The 26,663-nt window shown below is 41.7% G+C and overlaps 1 protein-coding gene across 5 annotated transcripts in view; it reads left to right on the forward strand.

Moving 5' to 3' along the window:
- The window catches only part of LOC139545693 (cytosolic carboxypeptidase 1-like), a 44,096-nt gene extending 37,396 nt beyond the window's left edge, over positions 1-6,700 (forward strand). For 4 of the 5 annotated variants that reach the window (XM_071353720.1, XM_071353719.1, XM_071353723.1 and 1 more), the window contains exons 24-26: positions 1,017-1,193; positions 2,128-2,288; positions 5,288-6,700. In XM_071353720.1, coding sequence (XP_071209821.1) covers positions 1,017-1,193; positions 2,128-2,288; positions 5,288-5,453 — 504 coding nt within the window. In that variant the 3' untranslated portion in view covers positions 5,454-6,700. The remainder of the gene's footprint in view (positions 1-1,016; positions 1,194-2,127; positions 2,289-5,287) is intronic. The other variant, XM_071353722.1, reaches the window with a different exon arrangement.
- Positions 6,701-26,663: the final 19,963 nt, after the last annotated feature.

Genomic DNA, 26,663 nt, shown 5'->3' on the forward strand with positions numbered 1-26,663 from the left:
TAAGGAAATCAGTCAATTGAAATACATTCATTAGGTCCTAATCTATGAATTTCACATGACTGGAAATACAGATGTGCATCTGTTGGTCACAGGCCCCTTAAAATAAAAAGGTAGGGGTGTAGATCAGAAAAACCAGTCAGTATCTTGTGTGACCACCATTTCCATTAGCTGCTGTGCATTATCATGCTGAAACATGAGGTGGGTGATGGCGTCGGATGAATGGCACGACAATGGACCTCAGGATCTCGTCATGGTATCTCTGTGCATTCAAATTGCCATCGATAAAATGCAATTGTGTTCATTGTCCGTAGCTTAAGCCTGCCCATACCATAGTCCCACCGCCACCATGGGGCACTCTGTTCACAACGTGGATATCAGCAAACCGCTCGACCACACAACGCCGTACATGTGGTCTGCTGTCGTGAGGACAGTTGGACATACTGCCAAATTCTCTAAAATGACTTGAGGCGGCTTATGGTCGAGAAATTAACATTAAATTCTCTGTAAACAGCTCTGGTGGATATGCCTGCGGTCAATATGCCAATTGCACGTTTCCCAAAAATTTGAGACGTGGTATTGTGTTGAGTGACAAAACTGCACATTTTAGTGGCCTTTTATTGTCCCCGGCACAAGGTGCACCTGTGTAATGATCATGCTGTTTAATCAGCTTCTTGAAATGCCACACCTGTCAGGTGGATGGATAATCTTGGCAAAGGAGAAATGCTCACTAACAGGGATTTAAACAAATTTGTGCCCAAAATTTGAGAGAAATACGCTTTTTGTACTTACGGAACATTTCTGGTATCTTTTATTTCAGCTCATGGGGCCAACACTTTACATGTTGCGTTTTATATTTTTGTTCAGGGCACTTACACACACACACACACTGACTGTTTCTCTTTCAGATCATCTCCTATCCATCCATAGCGAATCCTCTCTCCGACACAAACGAGCCCGCACTGGCTGTTGTTTATAGGTGTTGCACTCCAACTCTTCTCCCCTTCTCCCTCCCTCAGACTCTGCCTAAGATCCTGTCCCAGACGGCGCCGGCCTTCAGCATGGCCAGCTGCAGCTTTGTGGTGGAGCGCTCCAAGGAGGCCACGGCCCGCGTGGTGGTGTGGAGGGAGATCGGAGTCCAGCGGAGCTACACCATGGAGAGCACACTCTGTGGCTGTGACCAGGGCAAATACAAGGTGGGGGTGTATCCCAGCAATGACAAATGCAAGGGGTGTGTGTGTGTGTGTGCTGTGGAGTGTGTCGATACAGCCTTGTGTGTGTGTGTGTGGACCAAGAACCAGCAGGGGGAGCCATAGTCCTGTAAATCATACTGTTAGTGACTCAAAGCTGTTTGTGTGTGTGTGTGTGTGTGTGTGTGCACGCTCCATGATGACTGAGTTCATGTTCGGTCTATGAGTGTCCAGTGAGTGCAGAAACCTCTGTCAGCTCCTCTCCCCCTCTCAGCACTGGGGTTGCCAATGTCAACATCTGCAGAGCCCAGGGGCAGGCTAGGGTTGCCTGTTTTGCATGGTCCCTCTCCTTCCATCCCTGCTGATTAAGTTATGCATGTGGAGGGGGAAAGTGTTTGGACAGATGTGCAGGGATCGTATTTTGTTGAGGTTCTATTTCCCATGGTCCCGCCAGGCCCGTGTCCTCTTTTTAGTTCTGCTCCGAGTCTTAACGCACTGCAACAGTCATGTTTCTGCTACAGGCGTTTTACTGGAAGCCCAGTAAAGGCTCTCCATTTCTGTCCCAGAGCTTGCACGTGGGACAGAAGTGTGTGTGATAATAATTAGGTAGGTGCTTATAGTTGTCCTGTTTCACACATGTACAGGTCTGTATCATAAGCATGTGTAAATTGGAAATGTGTTTTTTGCTTCTCCCAACTCTCCCGGAGAGTGGCGTCATGGCCAGGGTCAGCCATTATCAACGGAGACCTTGAATCAATTAGGGTTAAGTGCCTTGCTCAAGGGCACATTGACCGATTTTTCACCTTGTCGCTTTAACCACTAGGCTACCTGCTGTGTGTGCGTGTGCAGTGTTTGTAAGTGTTAATTATGTGTGCTTGTGTACACGCATGGGTATATACAATGTGTTTGTACAGTAAGTGTTAATAATGTGTGTGTCCAGGGGCTCCAAATAGGCACTAGGGAGCTGGAGGAGATGGGAGCCCAGTTCTGTGTGGCTCTGCTCAGGCTGAAGAGACTGACCTCGCCCCTGGAGCTGAGGAACCACGCCCACCTTCTGGACGTCGAGAGTGACCTGATCGAGACACGTTGCAAAGTCACCAGGTCAGACACATGCACACACCAAGGTTATTATAGTAAACAAAAACTGACATTGAAAATCTATACTGACACTTATCTTTGAATGCAAAACTAACTAATATAAAATAAAACTCATCATAAATTATGTTTTAGTTTTTTTCTTCTTGGGGTAAAAATCGAATGGGGTTTTCAATCTTCTGAATCTGGTGGTTAAATTCTGCCCGTAGATGCCGATGTTTCAAATAGGCTTAGCTGGTGCGTTACTATCAATAGTTATCACTAGCTAACAGGGAAGAAATCCGAGGGCGAGCACGGGGCGTGACTGGGCCAAGCTAGAGCAGCTTGTGAAGTTGCTGGAGCCGTTCGCAATCCACACCGACCATCTTCAAACTGACAGCCAGTCGCTGTCTGATGTGGTGCTCTGCCTTCTCAACCTTGAGGCACACTTGCAGTCAACTAGTGTTGCAAAACAGTTGGGACAGGTCCTCCTGAAGTCACTGTGTGAGCGCTTCGCATGCATACTGAATCCTCTGGCAGCCAACTTTCATCCAACCCCTGCAGCAGCTTGCCTGATGGACCCAAGTCTCTGGCACTTCGCTCAACAGAAATGGAGCCACTGATGAGGGAAGCAGTCTTTTGTACTTCAGCAAATAGGACAGTGCAGCCGTGGAGCAGCACAAACCCCCGAAACGATGCCAGCACGTTGAATCCAGCAAGCATCTCGACCACAGTTCTTCAGAAATATAGGTTCCTCACAGTGAAGATTGTGTCTGAGGTCACTGTGCAGCCGGAGCGTCAACCTGGCAGGGCATTAAGTGGCCTGTGTGAGCTGCAGAAATACCTGGAAGAGGTAAAGGGGGGCGTGTTTACAGAGTCACCTCTCCAGTTCTGCCAGGCAAGGATGGCTGTTTATCCAAAGCTGTGCCCTGTGGCACTGGATATGTTTTCTGCCCCTGCATCCCAAGCGTTAGAGGAGAGAATATTCAGCGTGTCATCAGGCTTGAGAAACCGAACGACAACCTCTCTGGAACGCAGAGTCTTCTTGAAGATGAACCAGAAATGATTGATCGGTTGAACAGAAACACATACACACACTGGCTGGCTGTGAACTGATAGATTTGCTTATGCTTTTTGCTGTCGTTGCAGTTATTTTTTATATCTTTTTGTTTATTTTTTTTACTCCAAAAACAAACTTATACGAACAACAACTTACAGAAACACTCATTTCTAGACTACATTTCATCTGCCCTGACCCTTATGGTCACACCAGCTGTTTTTATTTTCCCTATTTTCTTGCATCAGTCTAGGCGCTTATCCTTTTAAGTCACATTGGGATAGATGTATCATTTAAACCTAACCAAACCTACGTCCTAGCCATGGAGTTGTATGGAGTCCTCTAGTGGCCAAAAGCCTTTGTTAGCATGTGCAGCACCATTGAGGACTTTTGACATTTTGACTTAGTCAACTGGGAGGGACTTTCAACTTCATTGGCTGATCCCTCCCGATGACCCGATTGGCATGGCCTGATGGCCCGGTTGGAGTCGTGACAGCCGAGTCATCAGGAAGGATAAGCCAATGATTTGTACTCATGAAGAAGAAAATGTACTCTTTCAAGATGGAGATGGCCTCAATGGCGCTGCCCATGCTCTCACAGACGCCATCATGATACAGAGATGTTATGTCTACCCAAGTCTATGGTCCTGGCCCATCACCTTATGTATTACTGCCCCCCAGTGGCAAGGAGTGACATCCCCAAAAAACAAACTATGCAAATAACACGTAAATGGCTCCTAGCCTCCCACGAATAGGCTACATTTATCCCTAACTCTAAAACTGCAACTAAATAATATAAAAATGAAATGGAAGTATTTATCAAACTGAAACAAAATAAAAAATAGTAAATCAAGCCTAAAAATGAACTGAAACTAAACTGAATTTCAAATAAATCGAACAACTAGTATTAAATCACAAAACTGTAATAACCTTTGTACACACACACACACATACTCTCCAACTTTCTAACCATACATGATCCACTAGTTGAATTGCCAGTTGCAGTGTGGCCAGCACTCAGGACAGTAGTGTAGCTGCATTGTTCGTTATCATCATCTTTAGCATCCTCATGACCTGTCAATGTGGCTCCTTCTAACAAATCTCTCCTCATGTCTTGATTTATCCATGTATAATTGATGTATTTATTTATTGAAACCCATCAAGTAGCCAGGTTAGAGACCTCGGGGCTTGGCTATAGGATCATAACAGTTTTTACGATTTTATGCTTTTTATCATTTAATATTTAATCATCAGACCCATGATATCATAATAATAAGAAGATTGGAATTGTGTGTGTGTGTATGTGTGTAACCTGTGTGTGTGTGTAACCTGGCTGCTTGATGTGTGTGTGTGTGTGTATGCACATGCTGCGTGTGTCTGTGGCCTTTGTGTGCTGTGTGTGTGTGGCTGGTCCAGAGTGAGTGAGTGTGGCCCTTGCAATATTTCTCTAATGGACTGTAATGGCTCAAGCTCTCTCACTCTGGGATCTTAACACTCCTCTCTAGACAGCACTCTGTCCATCCAGCCCATTACACAATTACACCCCGTCACACCCTCCTCCTAATCCACTTTACCTCTCTCTGGGGCGGGGTGAGGGGGGAGCAGGGGTCAATATCTGAACCCCCTCATCCACTGTCTCCATGGGATCCTCTTTCAAAGCCCTCACACCATTAAAAACCATTAAAAACCACTAAAACCACTAAACCTCTGAGACGTTTAACCATTAAACCACTAAACTGACGCATAAAAAGAGAAAACGATTAGTGATTTAATGGGATTTTTGTTGTTGGGTTAGTGTACTTTTTATTACCTGTCACTAGTTTTATCTTTCTGAATTTCTTTCTGAAATCATTTATATTTAATTTCTGTCCAGGCCCAGGTTCAAATCATTTTTGTTTGCTTTCAAGTACTTAGATGTTTTTAAATTGAGCCTGCCTAGAATAATGGACTGACTGTTTGTTGTTGTCCAGCAGCAGCCCAAGTACGTACGTGCTGGAGGACGAAGAGCACTCCTTCATGGAGGAGGTGGACTACAGCGCAGAGAGTGGCGATGAACCCGACATCGACCCCGACACCGCAGACCCCCACGATAACCGCCTCTCCGAGTCCAACAACCACAGAGACTCACTCACCTAGCTCAAACCCCCTGACCACTACTTAACCACTCTTCACCCTGTCCCTTTTGTGACCCGAGCTCGAGGAATTTCTCCTGACCATGTTGTGACCTACCTACGAAAAACTCAGGCCTAGGAGCCAGAGTTTTTTTCCCCTGGTCAGGACAAGTGTTCAGGAAAAACTCCTGTCTCTACAGCATAGTCCAAGCCACAAACTCGTGTTGCCTCCTAGATGAAACAGACCTTATTTTCCTTCCCCTCCTACCCCCACCTCCCAGATATCCCCCATAATGCTCTGACCTCACTCCTCCCCCCCTGGCCTTGGTGCATTATGGATATCACATCCATACTTATCTGCCTTGCATAACTCAAACAGATATAGATAGATTGGTCAGAAGTGTTGTACAACGAATAGACACATTAGATAAATAACACACGTTAACACAATGGTTTTGGTGCAATGTCCCCATTTGTCATGAAAATGTCAAAAGTGTTACACACAGAGAATCTATAAATCTCTATTTACATAATGTATGTCTATGTAATTATATCGTTACACACAAGTTGAAATGGAATGTACACCTCGGTCGTATTTACATAAAGACTGCAGTATTACACAATGACCAACTAGTAGCAGTAACGCACAATTAGCATAAACAGGAAGTTAGCAAGCAAAGTAGAACCATTTGCACATGTAGCAAATCAACATACATACCGTACACATGAACCCCGAGGTACAGGAGAGAACAATCCTCACCTAAAAGGTCAGAAGCTCAGCCCAAAGCTGAAGTTGATGTTGTGGCTCTATTTTGCGGTACTGAGAAGTACATGTATTTCTCCAGTCTGTCTGTAAGCTTAGTTGGTTGCCCGTACACTGCAATGGTACTCAATTTTAGAAAGGTTGTTGCTTTTTGAGAGTAGCATAAGATATTTGTTTTAGTATTTTTTTCTTCTAGATGTAGGTGTTACGTTTCGGTTGCGTATGTACAGTCAGTGCATGGCTATTTAATGTTATTTTTGTAATTTATTTTGTTATTTTATTTGTGAGAAGAGGCCCTGTATGTATATGAGGAAGTATGTGTGTGTTTGGCGTGTGTATGTGTTTTTGCTAGATGGAAATGATAGTCTACCATAGTGCAGCCAAACGCTCAAGGTGTTTGTGGGAGTAAAAAAAGCAACCTGGGCGAAACCTTTTAATTTGATTGTAAACACACATAAGTTGAAGCTTGCTATGAAATCATGGGAAATAAACGTGAATGTGAAAATGTCTGTGGATCATTTGGCTGTGTATTATTATCCGTTTAGTCAATCTCAGTTTTTCTGTGGTCTGGGGATATTGTTTTGAAGGATGTGTGTGGGGTTGGTGTATGTGGTTTGAGTATTTGGGATGTGTTTTGAATGTGTTTTTAGAGGTGTTTGTTTATTCTGTTTGAGTGCAAGTGATGCGTGTGCCCTCCTAATGCCCCTCTGGATATACAGTGCATTCAGAAAGTATTCAGACGCTTTCACTTGTTCCACATTTTATGTTACAGGCTTATTCTAAAATTGATTAAATTGTTCCCCCCCCCAATCTACACACAATACATCATAATGATGAAGCAAAAACAGGTTTTTAGACATTTTTGCAAATGTATTAAAAATAAAGAACTGAAATATAACATTTACATAAGTATTCAGACCGTTTACTCAGTACTTTTTTGAAGCACTTTTGGCAGTGATTACAGCATCTAGTCTTCTTGGGTATGGCGCTACAAGCTTGGCACACCTGTATTTGGGGAGTTTCTCCCACTATTCTCTGCAGATCCTCTCAAGCTCTGTCAGGTTGTATGGGGAGCGTCGCTGCACAGCTATTTTCAGGTCTCTTCAGAGATGTTCGATCGGGTTCAAGTCTGGGCTCTGGCTGGGCCACTCAAGGACATTCAGAGACTTGTCCCGAAGCCACTCCTGCGATGTCTTGGCTGTGTACTTAGGGTTGTTGTCCTGTTGGAAGTCTGAGGTCCTAAGTGCTCTGTACTTTGCGCCATTCATCTTTCCCTCGATCCTGACTAGTCTCCCAGTCCCTGCCACTGAAAAACATCTCCACAGCATGATGCTACCACCACCATGCTTCACCATAGAGATGGTGCCAGGTTTCCTCCCGACTTAACGCTTGGCATTCAGGCTAAATAGTTCAATCTTGGTTTCAACAGACCAGAGAATATTGTTTCTCATGGTCTGAGAGTCCTTTAGGTGCCTATTTGAAAACTCCAAGCGGGCTGTCATGTGCCTTCTACTGAGGAGTGGCTTCCGTCTGGCCACTCTATCATAAAGGCCTGATTTTTGGAGTGCTGCAGAGATGGTTATCCTTCTGGGAGGTTCTCCCATCTCCACAGAGGAACTCTGACAGAGCTCCAGAGTGACCATCGGGTTCTTGGTCACCTCCCTGACCAAGGCCCTTCTCCCCTGATTGCTCAGTTTTGCCGGGCGGCCAGCTCTAGGAAGAGTCTTGGTGGTTCCAAACTCCTCCCATTTAAGAATGATGGAGGCCATTGTGTTCTTGGAGACCTTCAACGCTGCAGACATTTTTTGGGGTACCCTTCCTCAGATCTGTGCCTCGACACAATCCTGTCTCGGAGCTCTGCAGACAATTCCTTGGACCTCATGGCTTGGTTTCTGCTCTGACGTGCACTGTCAATTGTGGGACCTTATATAGACAGGTGTGTGCCTTTCCAAATCATGTCCAATCAATTGAATTTACCACAGGTGGACTCCAATCAAGTTGTAGAAACATCTCAATGATGATCAATGGAAACAGGATGCACCTGAGCTCAATTTCGAATCTCATAGCAAAGGTTTTGAATAGTCATGTAAATAAGTTGTTTCAGTTTTTTATTCTTAAAACATTTGCAAAAATGTCTAAACCTGTTTTTGCTTTGTCATTATGTGGTATTGTGTGTAGATTGATGAGGAAATGTTTATATTTAATCAATTTTACAATAAGGCTGTAACGTAACAAAACGTGGAACAAGGGAAGGAGTCTGAATACTTTCCGAATGCACTGTATGTGCCAATCTGAGGTCCGACAAATCCTTTTGGAGGCGGTCAAAGTTCATCAGTCGACACCTGTAGAGGGGTTAGCGTCTCCAAACCAACACCCCACAGGCACCATGACATTGGACAGAGGGAAATCTATGTCTGAAGGACATGCATTCACTCGCTTTCTGTCATCTCCTTGGCTCACTATGCCGTTGATGGGCAGAGTGACAGCGGAGGAGAAGAGGGAAGCTGCAGGACACAGAGAGCCTTGTTGTGGTAGGAGAAGGGGTAGTGTGGGAGAATCAGAGATGCAGAGCGTCAAACAAGCCTCTTTCCCTTTTCAGCCCCACGCCTCACTTCCTGTCTCTGACTGCCCTCTCCTGTGTCACTCACACACTTGGAAGTGCAGCGAACAAAAGACTCAAATATATTCTCCGCCCCAAACCTATTACCGTTCCTGCTCCTCTCTTAATCTGAGGAAAGGGGGGGGGGGCATTCAGCTGCTCCCGAAGATCACAATGTTTATCATAGACCCTAATTAGACGCCACAACCAGCGTAAGCCACACACACACACACACAAATCACTCAGGCGCCATGCACGACTTTGTCTCACACGATCTCTGATTAGACTAAACTGAGGCCCTTACTTTGCATTGGTAATTAACATAAGTGTCCCCTCTGCTCTACTTTCCTATTTTTCTCCATCTAGAAATACGGTGGCCTGGTGAATGGTTCCTCAGCTAAGTCAACTAAAGCTATTAAAAAACCCAGACATACTCACATGGGCATAATCGGTTATTTGGAAAGCGGCGCTGACTTCCACCTCATGTTGCCATGGTAACTAGACTTATTTTCTTGAAACAGCACTTTTCCCCCAGCCGTCGTGTTATTCATTCAGCCTCCTCAAATGTTTCTTTTTTCCCCCTCCATCTACATTTTACATTTTAGTCATTTAGCAGATGCTCTTATCCAGAGTGACTTACAGTAGTAAGTGCATACATTTTCATACTTTTTTCGTACATTATTTTCTCCGGATCTATTCTACATTCTATTCTCCTATAGCCAGTGGCCTTACCAGCCTGATGATAGATGGGACGGTAAAGAACAATAACACGCACACACTGACATATTGCAGTATTTTTCTGCCATAGTTTAAAACTCATGAGACAACATATTACCCAGGGGCTGGTTATTTATTGTGCAGTCTTTCCAGTGTCTAGGATACCTAAACTCACATACTAGTACAAAGAAAACCTTGAGCGTGCCACAGAGTGAGAGGAAAGGCAACATGGATGTTTGTGGTGGGAGAGTCAGTGGTAGACATTATCTGACGACTGACCGGCTAGTCCTGTGTCAGCGGTTCCTGGCCAGGTCGACTGGGATGTCGATAGACGCCATCTGAGTTAAAAGCAATAACCTTCAGGTTAAAGTAGGACTGGTAGACTGAGAGTAACAGAGATCAGCTCTCTCACTCACTCCAGGTTTCTACACTCCTTTTTTCACTGGTGGCACTGGTGCTATCAACTTTGTCAGTTGGTGGCACCAGCAAATGATTTGGTCGCACATATTTTTTTATAATTGATAATGACCTGGCCTGCATTCCATACAGAACCTGTCTAATAATGACTAGCCATCTTTTAAATTGGCATCGCTTTGTGTTCTTACATTGATTTGGAGAGATTTACTGTGACAGCAAAGAAAAGAGACGTAAAATAAAGTGCTCAATGTATTTTTTGCAAATTTCAAAGTGCCATGTGTTCTATCCTGCGAAATCCTGTAGAAAGCAGAATTTGAAAAAAGAAGATACTTTATACCAAAATGATACCTACATTTAATATTTAGGCTAATTGTTGTAATAGCTATAGACCCCCCTACAAAGTATGCATTACCACTTTAAGAATAATACTTATTTAAATAGCATTATGCATTACCAATCACAGTATTTTTTACATTCTAAAATATTTCCGAATAATGTGGGCATTGCCTGACTAGATGTTGAAGAGTTATTGAGGGGTTACTGTATCATGTTTTAAAACGAGAAAGCGACCAAAAAACGGGTTCATTTGTAATGGAATGCTTTGAATGGAAAACCAAGTTGAAGCCAACGTTCATAATAACCTCACATGGTTTTACCACAACAAACACAACAGACTAACGCAACAGAGGCGACGGGAAGCAAACGAAAGCGCTTACATCTCATAAAAACTGATCAGAAATGAAATCACAGATAATTATATTGGAGCAGAAGAACTTGTAAATCGGCTAACATAACTTCAATGACTTTACAAGGAACAACGATCCTAGAGGAAATGGTCTGATTTTCAAGGTAGGCTATTCCATGATGACTGAATTGCGCATTGCAAATATTCAACCAAGACTTTGAGCTTTTTAAATACCTGGTGTGCTTACCCATTCTTGCCTTACCATTTACTGGTAGATATCATAACTTGGAACATCTGACCAGTGAATAACAGGTGAGGTAAGAAAAGCATAGCTGTTGGAAGAGTGACAGGTGATAGACATATGTCTAGTAAGGAATTACAGGTTAACGGAGCTGTCAATCAAACAGCTACTTACTTCAATCACAAGTCACAACAATCAGCGCCCTTGTTTGAGCTTAACATTCTTGTCTGAAAGGTCCTGCCAGCTAGGAGGTAATTTAGGTTCTGGTTTTGAGGGATCAGGGACTGAGGCCCGTACACACATTTTCCGGCAAAAAAAACGATTCACTCCATGAATTGCAACCTTGCGCAGACACGCCCCACGATTAAGCCAGCTAGAGCCAATGAGACGACTTGTTTGTTTTTACTGTGAGCTGAGTGAGCGGGTCCTAATAGAGGCGTTGTTATTGGTGCTAATATTTCATAGGGCTTCCAGACATTGAGTTGTGACAGGAAGCCCCGGAGGGACCTGTCATAACATCACTAATCTCCCACAAGCCTCTGCTCCCCTTGAGGGTATCCAAGTGTGGTGTCCTCACTGTTAGATATCACAATATTGGGTTTGGAATTTTAAAAGTCAAAGTGTTGAGGGATACACAGGCGTGTTTACCTGAGAGAGATTTATTTTTATGTTTGACAAATACTGCAGTCTCTGCTGTTGTTTACAAAAAATACAATAAACCTGGTCAGGCCATATACAGTGCCTTCAGAAAGTAGTCATACCCCTTGACTTATTCCACATTTTGTTATGTTACAGCCTGAATTCAAAATGGATGAACTAGATTTTGTTCTCACACTCATCTACACACAGTACCCCATAATGACAAAGTGAAAACATGTTTTTAGACTTTTTTGCAAATGTATTGAAAATAAAATACAGAAATATCTCATTTACATAAGTATTCACACACCTGAGTCAAAACATGTTAGTATCACTTTGGCAGTGATTACAGCTGTGAGTCTTTCTGGGTAAATTGTACAATAAATGCACATTATTCTTTTTTAAATTCTTCAAGCTCTGTCAAGTTGGCTGTTGATCATTAATAGACAGCCATTTTCAAGTCTTGCCATAGATTTTCAAGCCGATTTAAGTCAAAACTGTAACTAGGCCACTCAGGAACATTCAATGTTGTCTTGGTAAGCAACTCCAGTGTGTATTTGGCCTTTTGTTTTGGGTTATTGTTCTTCTGAAAGGTGAATTTGTATCCCAGTATCTGTTGGAAAACAGACTGATTTGCCTTTATTCCAATTTTTTATCCTAAAAAACTCCATAGTCCTTCCCGATGACAAGCATACCCATAACATGATGCAGCTCCACCATGCTTGAAAATATGAACAGTGGTACTCAGTGATGTGTTGGATTTGCTCCAAACATAATGCTTTGTATTCAGGCCATAAAGTTAATTTCTTTGCCACATTTTTTGCAGTTTTACTTTGTGTGTACTTTGTGTGTGTATTCTGTACAGACTTCCTTCTTTTCACTTTGTCATTTTGGTTAGTATTGTGGAGTAACTACAATGTTGTGGATCCATCCTCAGTTTTCTCCTATCACAGCCATTAAACTCAGTAACTGTTTTAAAGTCACCATTGGCCTCATGGTGAAATCCTCTCATGGTTTCCTTCCTCTCCGACAACTGAGTTAGGAAGGATGCCTGTATCTTTGTAGTGACTGTGTATTTATACACCATTCAAAGTGTAATTAATAACTTCACCATGCTCAAAGGAATATTCAATGTCTGCTTTTCTTTTTTTACCCATCTACCAATAGGTGCCCTTCTTTGCGAGGTATTGGAAAACCTCCCTGGTCTTTGTGGTTGAAACTGCTCAACTGGGGGCCTTACATATAATTGTATGTGTGGGGTACAGAGATGAGGTAGTCATTCAAAAATCATGTTAAATACTATTATAGTCAATGCAACTTATAATGTGACTTGTTAAGCAGATGTTTACTCCTGAATTTATTTAGGGATGTATACTTATTGACTCAACACATTTCAGCTTTTCAATTTGAACTAATTTGATACAAAACAAAAAAACATTTGACTATATGGAGTATTGTGTGTAGGTCAGTGACACAAAATATACATTTAATAAACTTTCAATTCAGGCTGTAACACATAAAAATTTGAAAAATGTCAAGGGGTGTGAATACTTTCTGAGGGCACTGTATAATAAATCAAGGTCATGACCTCAAATACATTTCTGGTCACTGTGACCTTGACCTTCTGCCAAGGACATATTGCTTTACATATTTTGAGTCGGTCCAATGGCCTTGCTTATTTGTGCCAAATATGATCGAAATAGCTTCTGTAAATACCGAGATACCTAACATAACCACTATTCAACTGAGAATTTGTGACTTGTTTCAGGAAACTAGGCATAGGTCGCACGTCACTACTTCACAGGAGAGGCAATTTATCAAATAGCATTTTTTTGGCAGAAATGCCTTCTGGAAGATGTGAACTTTCATGTGCCCTAATAACAAACTTGTATGCCATCTGTAAATACAAAGAAAATTATTCAATTACCAGCCTACTTGGTTTAGCCACGGAGAAAGACAGGAAGCTTCCCGCTAGCCATGATTGGCTGAGATAATGGATGCACTGGACATGCCGAGAGATGAGTTCGGATTGTTCTGCCATGTAGGCTTCTGTCTGTAACATGAGCTGTTCAGTATGATTGCAAATATGCAGAGGGAGTCGAAAAGAGAACACACAGAAAGCTGTTGTATAAAACACCTGTCTACGGATTACATCTTCAAACTAAGGGCAATCATGGTATCCGTGACAGAGAGGGAGAAGCGTCCATCCATGTATACGGGCAAGATAGTATAGCGAGCTACATTTTCAGATATATGTTTCTAATTTTGTCAGAAAGTCATTTTCATTTCAAGTTATACCGTACTGTTATTTAGCTAGCTAACATTAGCTGGCTGGCTGGCTCGCTAGCTAATGTTATGTGTATGATCTGTGTAATATTATTCGTATCTCAGAGCCATTTGCATTGCTAGTTATAGTCTGTTCGCTATCTAGGTAACATTGAACATGGTTAGTTAGCTACCTGCAGATTCATGCAGAGTAGTAATGTTATGAGTTGGGATTATGGTTCCTAGTTTTTTAAATTCATTTTTAAATTTATTTTAAATTCAATTTTGCTACATCAGACCAAATCGAGCCGGTCGGTCACATTTGTTCAATTTGTTTCCGGTGATTAAATGTTCAGTAATTATTACATATTTTAGTGGTTCCTAGGCCATATAGGCAAATTTAAGATATTTCAACCAATCATTATAAAAATTACTTGAGTAGATTGTTACATAGTAAATTCATAAATTTGACTGATAATCATAAGAAATGAGATTCTAGCCACTTCCTCATTCTGTCCCATTGTCTCATAGAGATGTATAGAGATCACAACGTTGTATCTGTCTCAATGGCACTGCCTGTGCGCTCACAGACAGCAAATATAAGGCGACAGACACAGCGTTGCGATCTCTATACATCTCTATGCGATAACGGGACAGAATTCGGAGGTTGTTAGGCCTCTTATGGAGCCAAATCAGTGTTGTGTGCTTGTTTATGAATTAACACGAGGGATTCATTTGATATCTGACCCCAAGTCAGCACTAAAGGTGTGGTTATCTTTTGATCACACAACTGAGATCCTCTTGTACCTGACCGTGGATCAGTGTTAAGTGTGTGGGTTTTAATTAAGCTTCTTTCTCCCAGGGCAGCAGTGGTTAGGTGGTTTTCCATTGTGCAGCCTTCTTTAGCTTGGCATCCATCTTCTGTTTGCTTCTTCACAGAGGTTCAGTTGACCACAAGATCCAATTTCAGATGATGGAATTCAACCGTAAAATAACAGTGAAGAGGGTTACAGACGGGTGGCTTGTGATCTGAGGGGCTTCATCGCTTGTTGGACTAATCAGACAATGCTGACACGGCAACAGAGGTTGAAGGACGTTACACTATTTTCACTTGTTGGAAAATGTCAGCCACACTACGAAGCAAGGTGGAGTAAATTCGATTTTCAATTCAATCAAGCTTTATATAAAACAACGGGCAATTTTCCATTCAGGAAGTACATTTCTATTAAATAAATTGACAACAATTGACCCCAGCCCTGTCATCAACTAGTGAATCTAGCTTCTCTGCACATCATTTACAGGCTAGTTTGTGTACTCCTCTAAACAACAGCAAAAACAACAACAACAGTAACACTTCATTTGTATAGTCCATCTGTAGATGCTCTACAGACTGTCTACAGACAGTAACATTTCAACTAACTATCTACTAACTCTAACCCTAACCTTTACCTTTACCCTATCCCTTATTCTAAACCTAACCCTAACCGTAACCTTAGCAAGCAGTTGCTTATCAACAAATAGTTGATAGTATGGAAAATCCTATCCAAATAAAGTGTGACCATAACATCCTCTATAGCTGAACTGTTGTGTTAAAAATGGATGAATACTCAGAGGGAGAGTCCTCGAGCAACTGAAGCACTAATCTGCTGAAAAATTCAACTAAATTATTTTTTAATTCCTCTTTTTCGTGGGCTCTCATTCACGATGTACCTGACCCTGTTACACACATACACACTATGTACATTAAACACATTTAACGTTAAACCACCTTTCACTTCCATTGAGTGCTTTAAATGGATGGCGGTCAACCCAAGCTGTGAACCAAATCAACAATTCCACTGGGAATGAACCCACCCAAACAAAATCACAGTTCGTCCTAAACCACAACTCCACTGGTCATGGACCACATCAACCCCTCTCTCCTTGCCTCTCCCTGGCAGTATTAAAGGGGCAGTGCAATCAAAAACGGGATTTTCCTGTGTTTTATATACACTGAGTGTACAAACCATTAGGAACACCTACTCTTTCCATGACATAGACTAACCAGGGGAATCCAGGTGAAAGCTATGATCTCTTATTGATGTCACCTGTAACAGTAAATCCGAGGATGAATGGCCAAGAAAAAATATTTAAGTGCCTTTGAACAGTGTATGATAGTAGGTGTGTCAAGAATGGTTCACCACCCAACGGACATCTAGCCAACTTGACACAACTCTGGGAAGCATTGGAGTCAACATGGGCCAGCATTCCTGTGGAATGCTTTCGGGCACCTTGTAGAGTCCATGCCCCGACGAATTGAGGCTGTTCTGAGGGAAAAGGGGGGTGCTACTCAACATTAGGAAGTTGTTCCTAATGTTTTGTACACTCAGTGTATATATATATATCCATACTATGCGGTTGGAATAATAGTGTGAAATTGTGAAAATTATGATAATGCACTATTAATGTAAGAGCTGTTTGAAAAGACCACCTGAAATTTCAGCTTGTTTGGCTGGGTGGGGTTTTTGATCCGCCTGGTGACATCACCAGGCAGTATAAGTTAATAGACCAATAACAAAGATAGTTTGCCCTTCTCTCTGACAATAACAGCTAGTTTTCAGGTTACATGTGCCTCCCATTCGGCTCCTCCAATTAGGCCCCTCTCTCAGACCTCTCCCAGACAGTCCTAGCACAATTCTTGCTTGAGAAATTGCATGTAGCTAAGAAGCTACTTTTGTTTCTTTTTGACCATTTGAATTGAAAACAATAACAGTAAGGTACTTAATTGTTACCTAGAAATGATTTGATATTGAGATTTAAAAAAAATGGCTGCATTGAACCTTTAAGTATGTGTGTGTGTGCGTTCGCTCTTGTGTGTGTGCATGCGTGCATGCGTGTGTGTGTGTGTCTATGAGTTTTTGTAATTGCATCATTGATTGTCCTGGATATGTTTTTGTGAAGCATTTAGCAATCTGGCAATTAGTTACTGCTTAATGTACAATGTCAAAACGTCTCTATCGACCAGGTTATTGATCAGTTGACTCATTATGTTCCTGGCACGGGGCAGTCATAACCAGTGTCTTTCCTTCTTTGTCTGTCTAGTATTACTCATTTTCACTGTGTGTCCAATGTCGGTCTACAGTGGGGAGAACAAGTATTTGATACACTGCCGATTTTGCAGGTTTTCCTACTTACAAAGCGTGTAGAGGTCTGTAATTTTTATCATAGGTACACTTCAACTATGAGAGACGGAATCTAAAACAAAAATCCAGAAAATCACATTGTATGATTTTTAAGTAATTAATTTGCATTTTATTGCATGACATAAGTATTTGATACATCAGAAAAGCAGAACTTAATATTTGGTACAGAAACCTTTGTTTGCAATTACAGAGATCATACGTTTCCTGTAGTTCTTGACTAGGTTTGCACACACTGCAGCAGGGATTTTGGCCCACTCCTCCCTACAGATCTTCTCCAGATCCTTCAGGTTTCGGGGCTGTCGCTGGGCAATACGGAGTTTCAGCTCCCTCCAAAGATTTTCTATTGGGTTCAGGTCTGGAGACTGGCTAGGCCACTCCAGGACCTTGAGATGCTTCTTACGGAGCCACTCCTTAGTTGCCATGGCTGTGTGCTTCGTGTCGTTGTCATGCTGGAAGACCCAGCCACGACCCATCTTCAATGCTCTTACTGAGGGAAGGAGGTTGTTGGCCAAGATCTCGCGATACATGGCCCCATCCATCCTCCCCTCAATACGGTGCAGTCGTCCTGTCCCCTTTGCAGAAAAGCATCCCCAAAGAATGATGTTTCCACCTCCATGCTTCACGGTTGGGATGGTGTTCTTGGGGTTGTACTCATACTTCTTCTTCCTCCAAACACGGCGAGTGGAGTTTAGACCAAAAAGCTATATTTTTTGTCTCATCAGACCACATGACCTTCTCCCATTCCTCCTCTGGATCATCCAGATGGTCATTGGCAAACTTCAGACAGGCCTGGACATGCACTGGCTTAAGCAGGGGGACCTTGCGTGCGCTGCAGGATTTTAATCCATGACGGCGTAGTGTGTTACTAATGGTTTTCTTTGAGACTGTGGTCCCAGCTCTCTTCAGGTCATTTACCAGGTCCTGCCGTGTAGTTCTGGGCTGATCCCTCACCTTCCTCATGATCATTGATGCCCCACGAGGTGAAATCTTGCATGGAGCCCCAGACCGAGGGTGATTGACCGTCATCTTGAACTTCTTCCATTTTCTAATAATTGCGCCAACAGTTGTTTCCTTCTCACCAAGCTGCTTGCCTATTGTCCTGTAGCCCATCCCAGCCTTGTGCAGGTCTACAATTTTATCCCTGATGTCCTTACACAGCTCTCTGGTCTTGGCCATTGTGGAGAGGTTGGAATCTGTTTGATTGAGTGTGTGGACAGGTGTCTTTTATACAGGTAACGAGTTCAAACAGGTGCAGTTAATACAGGTAATGAGTGGAGAACAGGAGGGCTTCTTAAAGAAAAACTAACAGGTCTGTGAGAGCCGGAATTCTTACTGGTTGGTAGGTGATCAAATACTTATGTCATGCAATAAAATGCAAATTAATTATTTAAAAATCATACAATGTGATTTTCTGGATTTTTGTTTTAGATTCCGTCTCTCACAGTTGAAGTGTACCTATGATAAAAATTACAGACCTCTACATGCTTTGTAAGTAGGAAAACCTGCAAAATCGGCAGTGTATCAAATACTTGTTCTCCCCACTGTATATTATTATCCTCTCCTTTCCTCTTCTCGTTCTCGCTGTGGTGATTTCATGTTCTCCTCTTCTATTATCTTTTTAGCAAATCAATGCAGTAAAAGGGATTTAATCTTTACAGTGCAGATATTGATACATAGTATTTATTTTTATTATTATTATTCTGTTTTATTAAAACAAGAATACAATATAATACACTACAAAGGCAATACGAATGGCCTTCTCCATTTCAGCTTCCGGGTTCCTAAGAGAGTGATAGCACAAGACTTGGAAAAACAAAATGAAACACAAAACACAAGAAGTTTTAATAATGCGTTAAGCTATACATAATTAGATATGTGAAGAAAAACCGAAGTTTGATAACATGACGATTCCCAATCTTAGCCTGACTCTATACCTTCAGTATACTGTTCTGCTGGGGTCCACAAAAATGAAGGCCCTACAAAACCTCCTCCCGCGTTCACCCAGTCTTCCCTGTTAGGCCACAGGTTACAAAAATTGTTCTAACGCCATATAATTTTCACTTCGCCCCCCCATCTCCTTCCTCCTCCATGGCCACCCGATATACATGTGCGGTGGCCTTAATCACTTTACCTCATCTTGAGGCAAATCAGCACTGTATACCCGTTTCAACATCAATGCCTTCCCAGCAATGCTAACAAGATAACCCTTGCTACCATTAACACTGCCCATGATGCATACTTCAAAATACCCCTCATTTGCGCCATAGTCCAGTTCCATGCTGTTACTATAGCATCCTTCATCACTACTACAGTACTACTCCTTCAGTTACTGACCCTACAGCGACTGCCGTGAGAATAGCTATTGCATTGCATCTGTCTCCTGCTCCTGATCTTCTGATGCCTGCTACAGTCGGTATCTTGGCATATCTCATGCCAAGGCCGATCTACCCCTTTGTGAACAAAGGAGCAACCTTCTGACACTTCCCTGTTACCGTCACTCGGTCCCACTGCTGGAGGTTAGGAATGACGGAGAGGTTAGTGGCTTTGGAAGGGTATCCAAACTTACAAAACTCTTGAGTCACATGTTTCTTAAATTTTTTTTACAATCGCTAGGACCCATTTCTCAATACTTAGGTCACTTTTTCAAAACTCTTCACACAGTGAACACAACAGCAGTCTATGTGGGCTAAACTGTGGATCGTTTTTCATTGCTTTGGCACAAAATGCATTCAATGACTACATCATTCAAATTTCATGAATTATTTTCTCACTCAGACACAACCACCACCAAAACTCTATGTACCTACAGGCCAATTTGCACATGTTAACATACTCTTTTCAAAACTGTTAAATTTAAGTTCAAAACCTAACATAAAATTGAATAAGACAGCAATTTGCTAAATTTCTACAGTAATACCATATTGAAACATATTCCAAATCTAAAACATGAAATACTATCAAAACAATTAGACCAACCACATCTGATTCCCATTGTAGCTGAACACCTACCCAGGTGTTAGTCTTTCAATTTCATTACTATCTATACAAAAGGGGACATCTTAGGAATAATGCTGTACTGCAATGTAAACATGGACCCAGCCAGAGATAGAGAAGTGGCTGACAGAGGAAGAAGAGTGGCTGGGAGAGGGAGAGGAGTAAGTAAATAAAGAGGAGTAAGTAAATAAAATGCAAATTAATTACTTAAAAATTATACAATGTGATTTTCTGGATTTTTGTTTTAGATTCCGTCTCTCATAGTTGAAGTGTACCTATGATAAAAATTACAGACCTCTACATGCGTTGTAAGTAGGAAAACCTGCAAAATCGGCAGTGTATCAAATACTTGTTCTCCCCACTGTATGTGTGTTGGAAGAAGACTGAGAGGAAGATCAAAAGCTGTAGTCTCAGATGAGATTAGGGCTGCTATAATTGATCATGTAATAAATCATGGTCTATCAATGAGAGAGGCTGGTCTGAGAGTGCAGCCAAATCTGCAACGCTCAACAGTGGCATCTGTTGTGAGAAATTTCCGGCAAAACAACAGGTAAGATGTGCAATTCTGCAAGGGCATCTGACTGAACATTACAGATGTAAATTGAGCAAAGCCTCCAAACCCACTTGTGTGTAATTGTTTTTGTATTTCTGCTTAGGACCCAACGGTTACCTCCCACAGGCGGGACAGGTACGATTTTCACTGCTGTGCAGGAAACTGCAATCATTGATATGGTCATCAGAAACAATGGCATAAAACTCACAGAGATTCGGGACAGAGTGTTGGCAGACAACATTACATTACAAGTCAGAATGAAGCTGTTGTACACTGTCCCCTTTGAGAGAAACTCTGAACGAGTCAAGCAACTCAGGAACCAATATGTTCAGGTAAGATGACTATAAAATACAGAACTGGTTTTGAACAAAACCAAACAGGGCAGAGGCACACCATGGCATGTTTTTAGGTATAATGTAAACTACTGTAATAGACTAACTCTTATGTTGCCTTGTGGATTTATTTTAGAGAGTCATGGAGATAGAAGCCAGGCAAACACCCCACATATTCATCTTTGTGGATGAGGCTGGTTTCAACTTGACCAAAACACGACTGTGAGGAAGGAATGTGATTGGGAAAAGAGCCACAGTGGATGTCCCGGGCCAGAGGGGTGCCAACATCACAATGTCTCATTTCATTCCTGGATGACCTCTATGGAAGGGTTGTGCCAGGTGAGGAAAGAGTTGCAGTGAGGCGAAATCGGCCAACGTTTGTAATTGTATGGGGCAATGTGGCATTTCACCACTCCCGTGCAGTCATAGTGGTTTGCAACCCATCCCAGGATGGAATCACTTTCCTCACACTATTTTTTCCTAGGTGTATTGCCCAAGATGACATAAGATGTGATGTGGATGAGAACCTGTGGCCAAATACAGAAGACAGGGTTGACTAGCATTGCTACTGTAGCTGTATCGGTAGATGGTGTATATACAAATTCTTGTATTTTTGAATCACTCAATGCCAAAAAATGACATAAAACATATTGAAGCATATTGCATCATGTCTGATTCATTCCTGTAACATATACTGCAGCGTATTCTAAACAGTAGAGAGGTGTCATTCTTGTTTTGTAAAGAAATGTTACAAAAGAAAACATTGTATAATCCTACCTGTTGTTAGTGTTCTTTTTTAGGTCACTGTTTTATGAGTGACAAAGTGTGCTTGTTGGGTGACAACCTTTGCTAGTGTTATGGAAAAATGAAACATGAGTTGATTTGAAACATGTATGAAGTGTTTTGGTAGTTTTAGTGCATTTTGGATGTGAAATTAGCTGCTGTGCCAAGCTGAAAGTTGGTTAGAACTGTGTGAAGCATTTTGAAAAAGCATTGATTAATGGGTCCTAGCGATTGTGTAAAAAAATATATAATAATCACACAGATGTGATGCTATTATTACAGTGAACCTCCCGTGTGAGGTGGCCTCCTGTATACAGGGATCTGTGGCTATTCTTTCAAGCGTTGTACCTTCTTCGACGAACCCCTCTCTGAACGTTGACAATAGCGTCTGAAATGACAACACTATCTCTGCTACTCCCACCGTGATCTGGGTATGTGTGACGTTCAACTTGACTTCATATTAGTCTCTATTGTTCAGTTAGCTGTCCTTCTACTACGAGCTATCCCCTGTATCACTATACACAGAGGAGTGGTATCGTTCCCCAGAGACTATATATTTCCCACTTCCTTAATCTATGAGCCTCACAAATCTCCGCCCCAGTCATATTTAATTCTGATTTCCCAATTCCCTGCCAGAATCAGTAGTTAGTCACTACTGCTAGTCCACTTATATTGTTAAAGACATACTAAAACGTGCTCAAGTCAATTAGTCCGTTTCCAACAATCCCTCATCTGGAACAGTGATCACTCATGTTCCACGCCGCCTAGAAAACACATTGACTTGAACAGGGAAGAGAGAGATTACATGTTTCATAATTTCACATCACCCTTCATGAAAAATGACATTGGGTCAAGGACTGTCCATTCGTTCTGTTCTATGCCAATGGGATGCTAGTCTTCATGCCAGTCTCCTTCATCCTCATCCTCGGGTGTCAAAGCAAGACGCAGAATACGAGCCCTGTCAGTAATTCATTGTACTGTATCATCCAGAAAGCTATATGCATTGATGAGCTTTAACATTGGGATTCTGAGACATGGTAAAACAAAATCCCTACTATCAATGTCCCCATCACGGTTAACCCAAGCTATCATCTAGTCTAGTGGGTTCTCTAATACCTCCCTCTCGGAGGACACTAAAAGATAAGGTTTCCTGGGAGGAAACCCTCCCTAGACTCAATGGAATCTTACACATTTTTTTATTAGATTCAGAAACCACCTGGAGGATGAGCAGTGCACCCTCCCCTCACTGTGTGCTCTCTCTCTCCTTCTTGCCTTTCCGAATCATCATTAGAACTATTGATACATTATCCAACCCAAATTTAGAATGACAGTCCTTAGCACTTCACGTAGAGTCTATCACTTGAATTCAAGACCCTCAATTTAGCACACACCGACACTGGCAGAATGTACATTTACAGACAGGGGAAAATACACAGTATGTACTACTTACAGTGCATTCGGAAAGTATTCAGACCCCTTGACTTTTTCAAAATGTTGTTACATTACAGCCTTATTCTAAAATGGATGAAATTACATTTTTTCCCCTCAACAATCTACACACAATACCCCATAATGACGAAGCGAAAACAGGTTTTTAGAAATGTTTGCAAATGTATTAAAAATAAAAATCAGAAATACCTTACATAAGTATTCAGACCCTTTGCTAAGCGACATGAAATTGAGCTCAGGTGCATCCTGTTTCCATTGATCATCCTTTCTTCCTAGGTTCCTGCCTTTCCAGGGAGTTTTTCCTAGCCACCGTGCTTCTACATGTGTATTGCTTGCTGTTTGGGGTTTTTGGCTTGGATTCTGTATAGCACTTTGGGACATCGGCTGATGTAAAAAGAGCTTCATAAATACATTTGATTGAGCTGATTGATTGATCCGTGTTTGGAGTCCACTTGTGGTAAATTCAATTAATTGTAGGCGAGAGGAGATAGATTCTCTTAACCCTCCTAAAATCACATTCACATCATAACAAAAATGCTTACATCATTTTTCATATTATATGCACAACATATTAGATGAAAACTTGACAGATAAAGGATATATACTTTCCAAGTTACAATATTTCATCTATACAATTTTTAATGACATCACAAAATGAAAAGCAATATTACATTTTTTTTCCATAGCTCCCCACTGACCTTTCCCCACATTCTTATGTTATAATTATTGTTCCATTATCCACTTTTGACCGTGAGAAAGAATCCCCTCTTCTCATGTCATTTACAACAGGGTGTGAACTGCCAAACCGGCCCAGTTCCCTCCTCCCCTTTTCTGTGGGTGAGAGAAGGTCTGGTTACTGTCAATCATTGCCAAGCTGATCTGACCCATTGTGATCCTCACAGGACAGTCAAACCAACCTCTCTCCTTATTGCTACTGCTAATACACTCAAATCATGTTCAAACAATGTTTGGATATCTTTTTGCTTTTCTATCCAAGGATGAGGATCTCCTCCAGAACTTGTAGGCAACCTTTTATCCCCATCCACATTCCCACTCACTGACAATGTTTGATCTTTAAGCACAGATATTCTCAGATATCTCCTATTGTCCACCGTATGCACTTCCTTTCTTTGTCCCCCTACATGGACTACTTCTCTACATTACCTTTCGTACTAGTACACAAGCATGCAATTTATCCATACACACACACTCTACTGCCTCATGTCCACCGCGGCTGGGACTTTCATCCCTCTTACGGATCTCGCAGGGGAACACCCCCACTAGGGAGCTATCCTAACGGAACCTACCCTGCACCATAGATCTCCCTATGGATCTTGGGACCTATCCTTATGGAACCAACCCTACACCATAGATGCATTTATGGATCTCGGAACCTATCCTTATGGAACCAACCCTACACCATAGATTTACCTATGGATCTCGGAACCTATTCTTACGGAACCTATCCTACACCATATATTTATGACCGGTCGTATCACAATGGGACTACTGAATAAACTCAGGCTTTCTAAGTCCGTATCCTATAATTGTTTCAGCCTACGACTCATGGTCACGCCCTGACCATAGAGAGCCCTTGTTTCTCTATGGTGTAGTAGGTTAGGGCGTGACTAGGGGGTGTTCTAGTAAAAATGTTCTATGTTGGTGTTTTGTATGGTTCCCAATTAGAGGCAGCTGGTATCGTTGCCTCTGATTGGGGATCATATTTAAGTAGCCATTTTTCCCACCTGTGCTTGTGGGATATTGTTTTGTGTTTGTGCATCACTTCTTCACGTTTCGTTATTGGTTTATTGTTTTAAGTTTCACCGAAATAAAGATGTGGAACTTCAATCACGCTGCGCCTTGGTCCGCTCATTACGACGAACGTGACACTCATCTCCCCAAGTTGTCAGAATGAGTGGTAACAGGTGTAGGAACTGTGTCTACCTTGTTTTTAGTTGCGGTTCCTGTTTCACTGATTTGGACTCTCTAGTTCAACTGTAAATCGTAGTGAATCCGGTCGACAACGCCAACTGTTGGGTTATGAATAAACAGAGTAAAACTCACAGACAACTAATAAAGCTCAAACCAAGTTTATTCCCCTACTGGGTCAAACAGCTGCAAAGACAAAGACATGTTAACACAAGCACATATATTTATACCCTCCTACTAGGTGGAGTCCACTTCTTTCACCTTTAGACAGCCAATACATCTCTGTTGCTAGGCAGGAACTTAAGTGGTGACTGTTCCTTCTCACTTTCATCTGACCCGACCTACCTTATCAGTGACTGAAACCAGACGGTTACCCTTCTCCTCTCTCCATAGGAAACATGAGATTTAACAATATCATGTTTTAACAGAATGTAATCTCTCTGCACTCCCGCTTCTTCACTCAGTAACTTTCCATACACCTAGTTGTTATCCCTCCACTGACACCAACATATACATTCATTAAACATGTACAGTAATCTATAAGTTCTAGTCTGGTAACATGAATATGTATATTTCAAGCTAGAATCCAACAATATAAAGTGATCTATAATGACGCTTTAGTCCGCAACGTTATAAACAAGCTGTAAAATGCCGGGGAAAGACGTCACTCCAATGCATATGGGATATCTTTGGTGTGTCTCTATGACATTCAGAGGCTGCGCTACATCCTTCTATAGCCGAGGACGTAAAACATTGACTTTACTTGGGATGTAATGTGTGATTCTATCACTATCAATTGACATTCAACATTTCAGCATGCTATTAAACAACATACTAACTCTAAATCAGTCAGGAGCAAGCCAGGTAGCCTAAGAAAGAACGGAAAATGAATTATTTAGGCCATATATGTATTATTTCAAGGCTATCATCTGCCATTTAAGAAATCAATTGTGAACCATTTGTGACACGCTACAGGCTGGCAGGAGTGCTCCACATTTTAACAACACAACAACAACAACACTTCAACTACATGTCTGTAAATTTCACATTTAGCCTGAAATAAAATGAAATTTAAAACATTATTACTCCGAATTAAATAATAAGGAAACGAAAAATGCCTATACAGTCATTCTACAATGCCTTTGAATTCACTTTTAGAAACACAAGTTTGGCCAGTCTTTGGTTTGAGGATCATGTGGTGAGCTATGTGTGCCTAGTTTGTTCATTTAGCCTAGCAGTTGCTCTTATATTCCCATGCCCTAATCACAGTCAACACAAATCTATTTTTTAACAACAAACTGTAAGGAATAAAATAGAATAAAAGAGAAAATAGTTTCCCAAATGAAAAAAAGTGCATATCGGCCTACCTGATGATATGCAGCTTCTGTTAAAAAATGAATGGCTTTTTCTCGATTTCATTGATGGTCAGATACTTCAGTTGTAACTGGTTCTGTTGACCTACAGTTTTACAGTTGATAGACAACTTTAGCACTGTTCCAAACCTAGACTATCCTCTTTTTTAACAATAGCCTGTATAGAAATCAAAATGTTGCTGGTGCTAAAGCATGCGCTCATACTTTGCCATGCTCTATTGTGGTATTAAAAAAAGATTCTACTTGTCTTCAGCCATGTAAAATGACGTAGAATTGCATGAAATGCATTTATAAAAGGCTACAGTATTTTTTCT

The sequence above is a fragment of the Salvelinus alpinus genome, chromosome 19, assembly GCF_045679555.1.
Source record: "Salvelinus alpinus chromosome 19, SLU_Salpinus.1, whole genome shotgun sequence".
In the NCBI taxonomy this organism is placed as follows: Eukaryota; Metazoa; Chordata; class Actinopteri; order Salmoniformes; family Salmonidae; genus Salvelinus; species Salvelinus alpinus.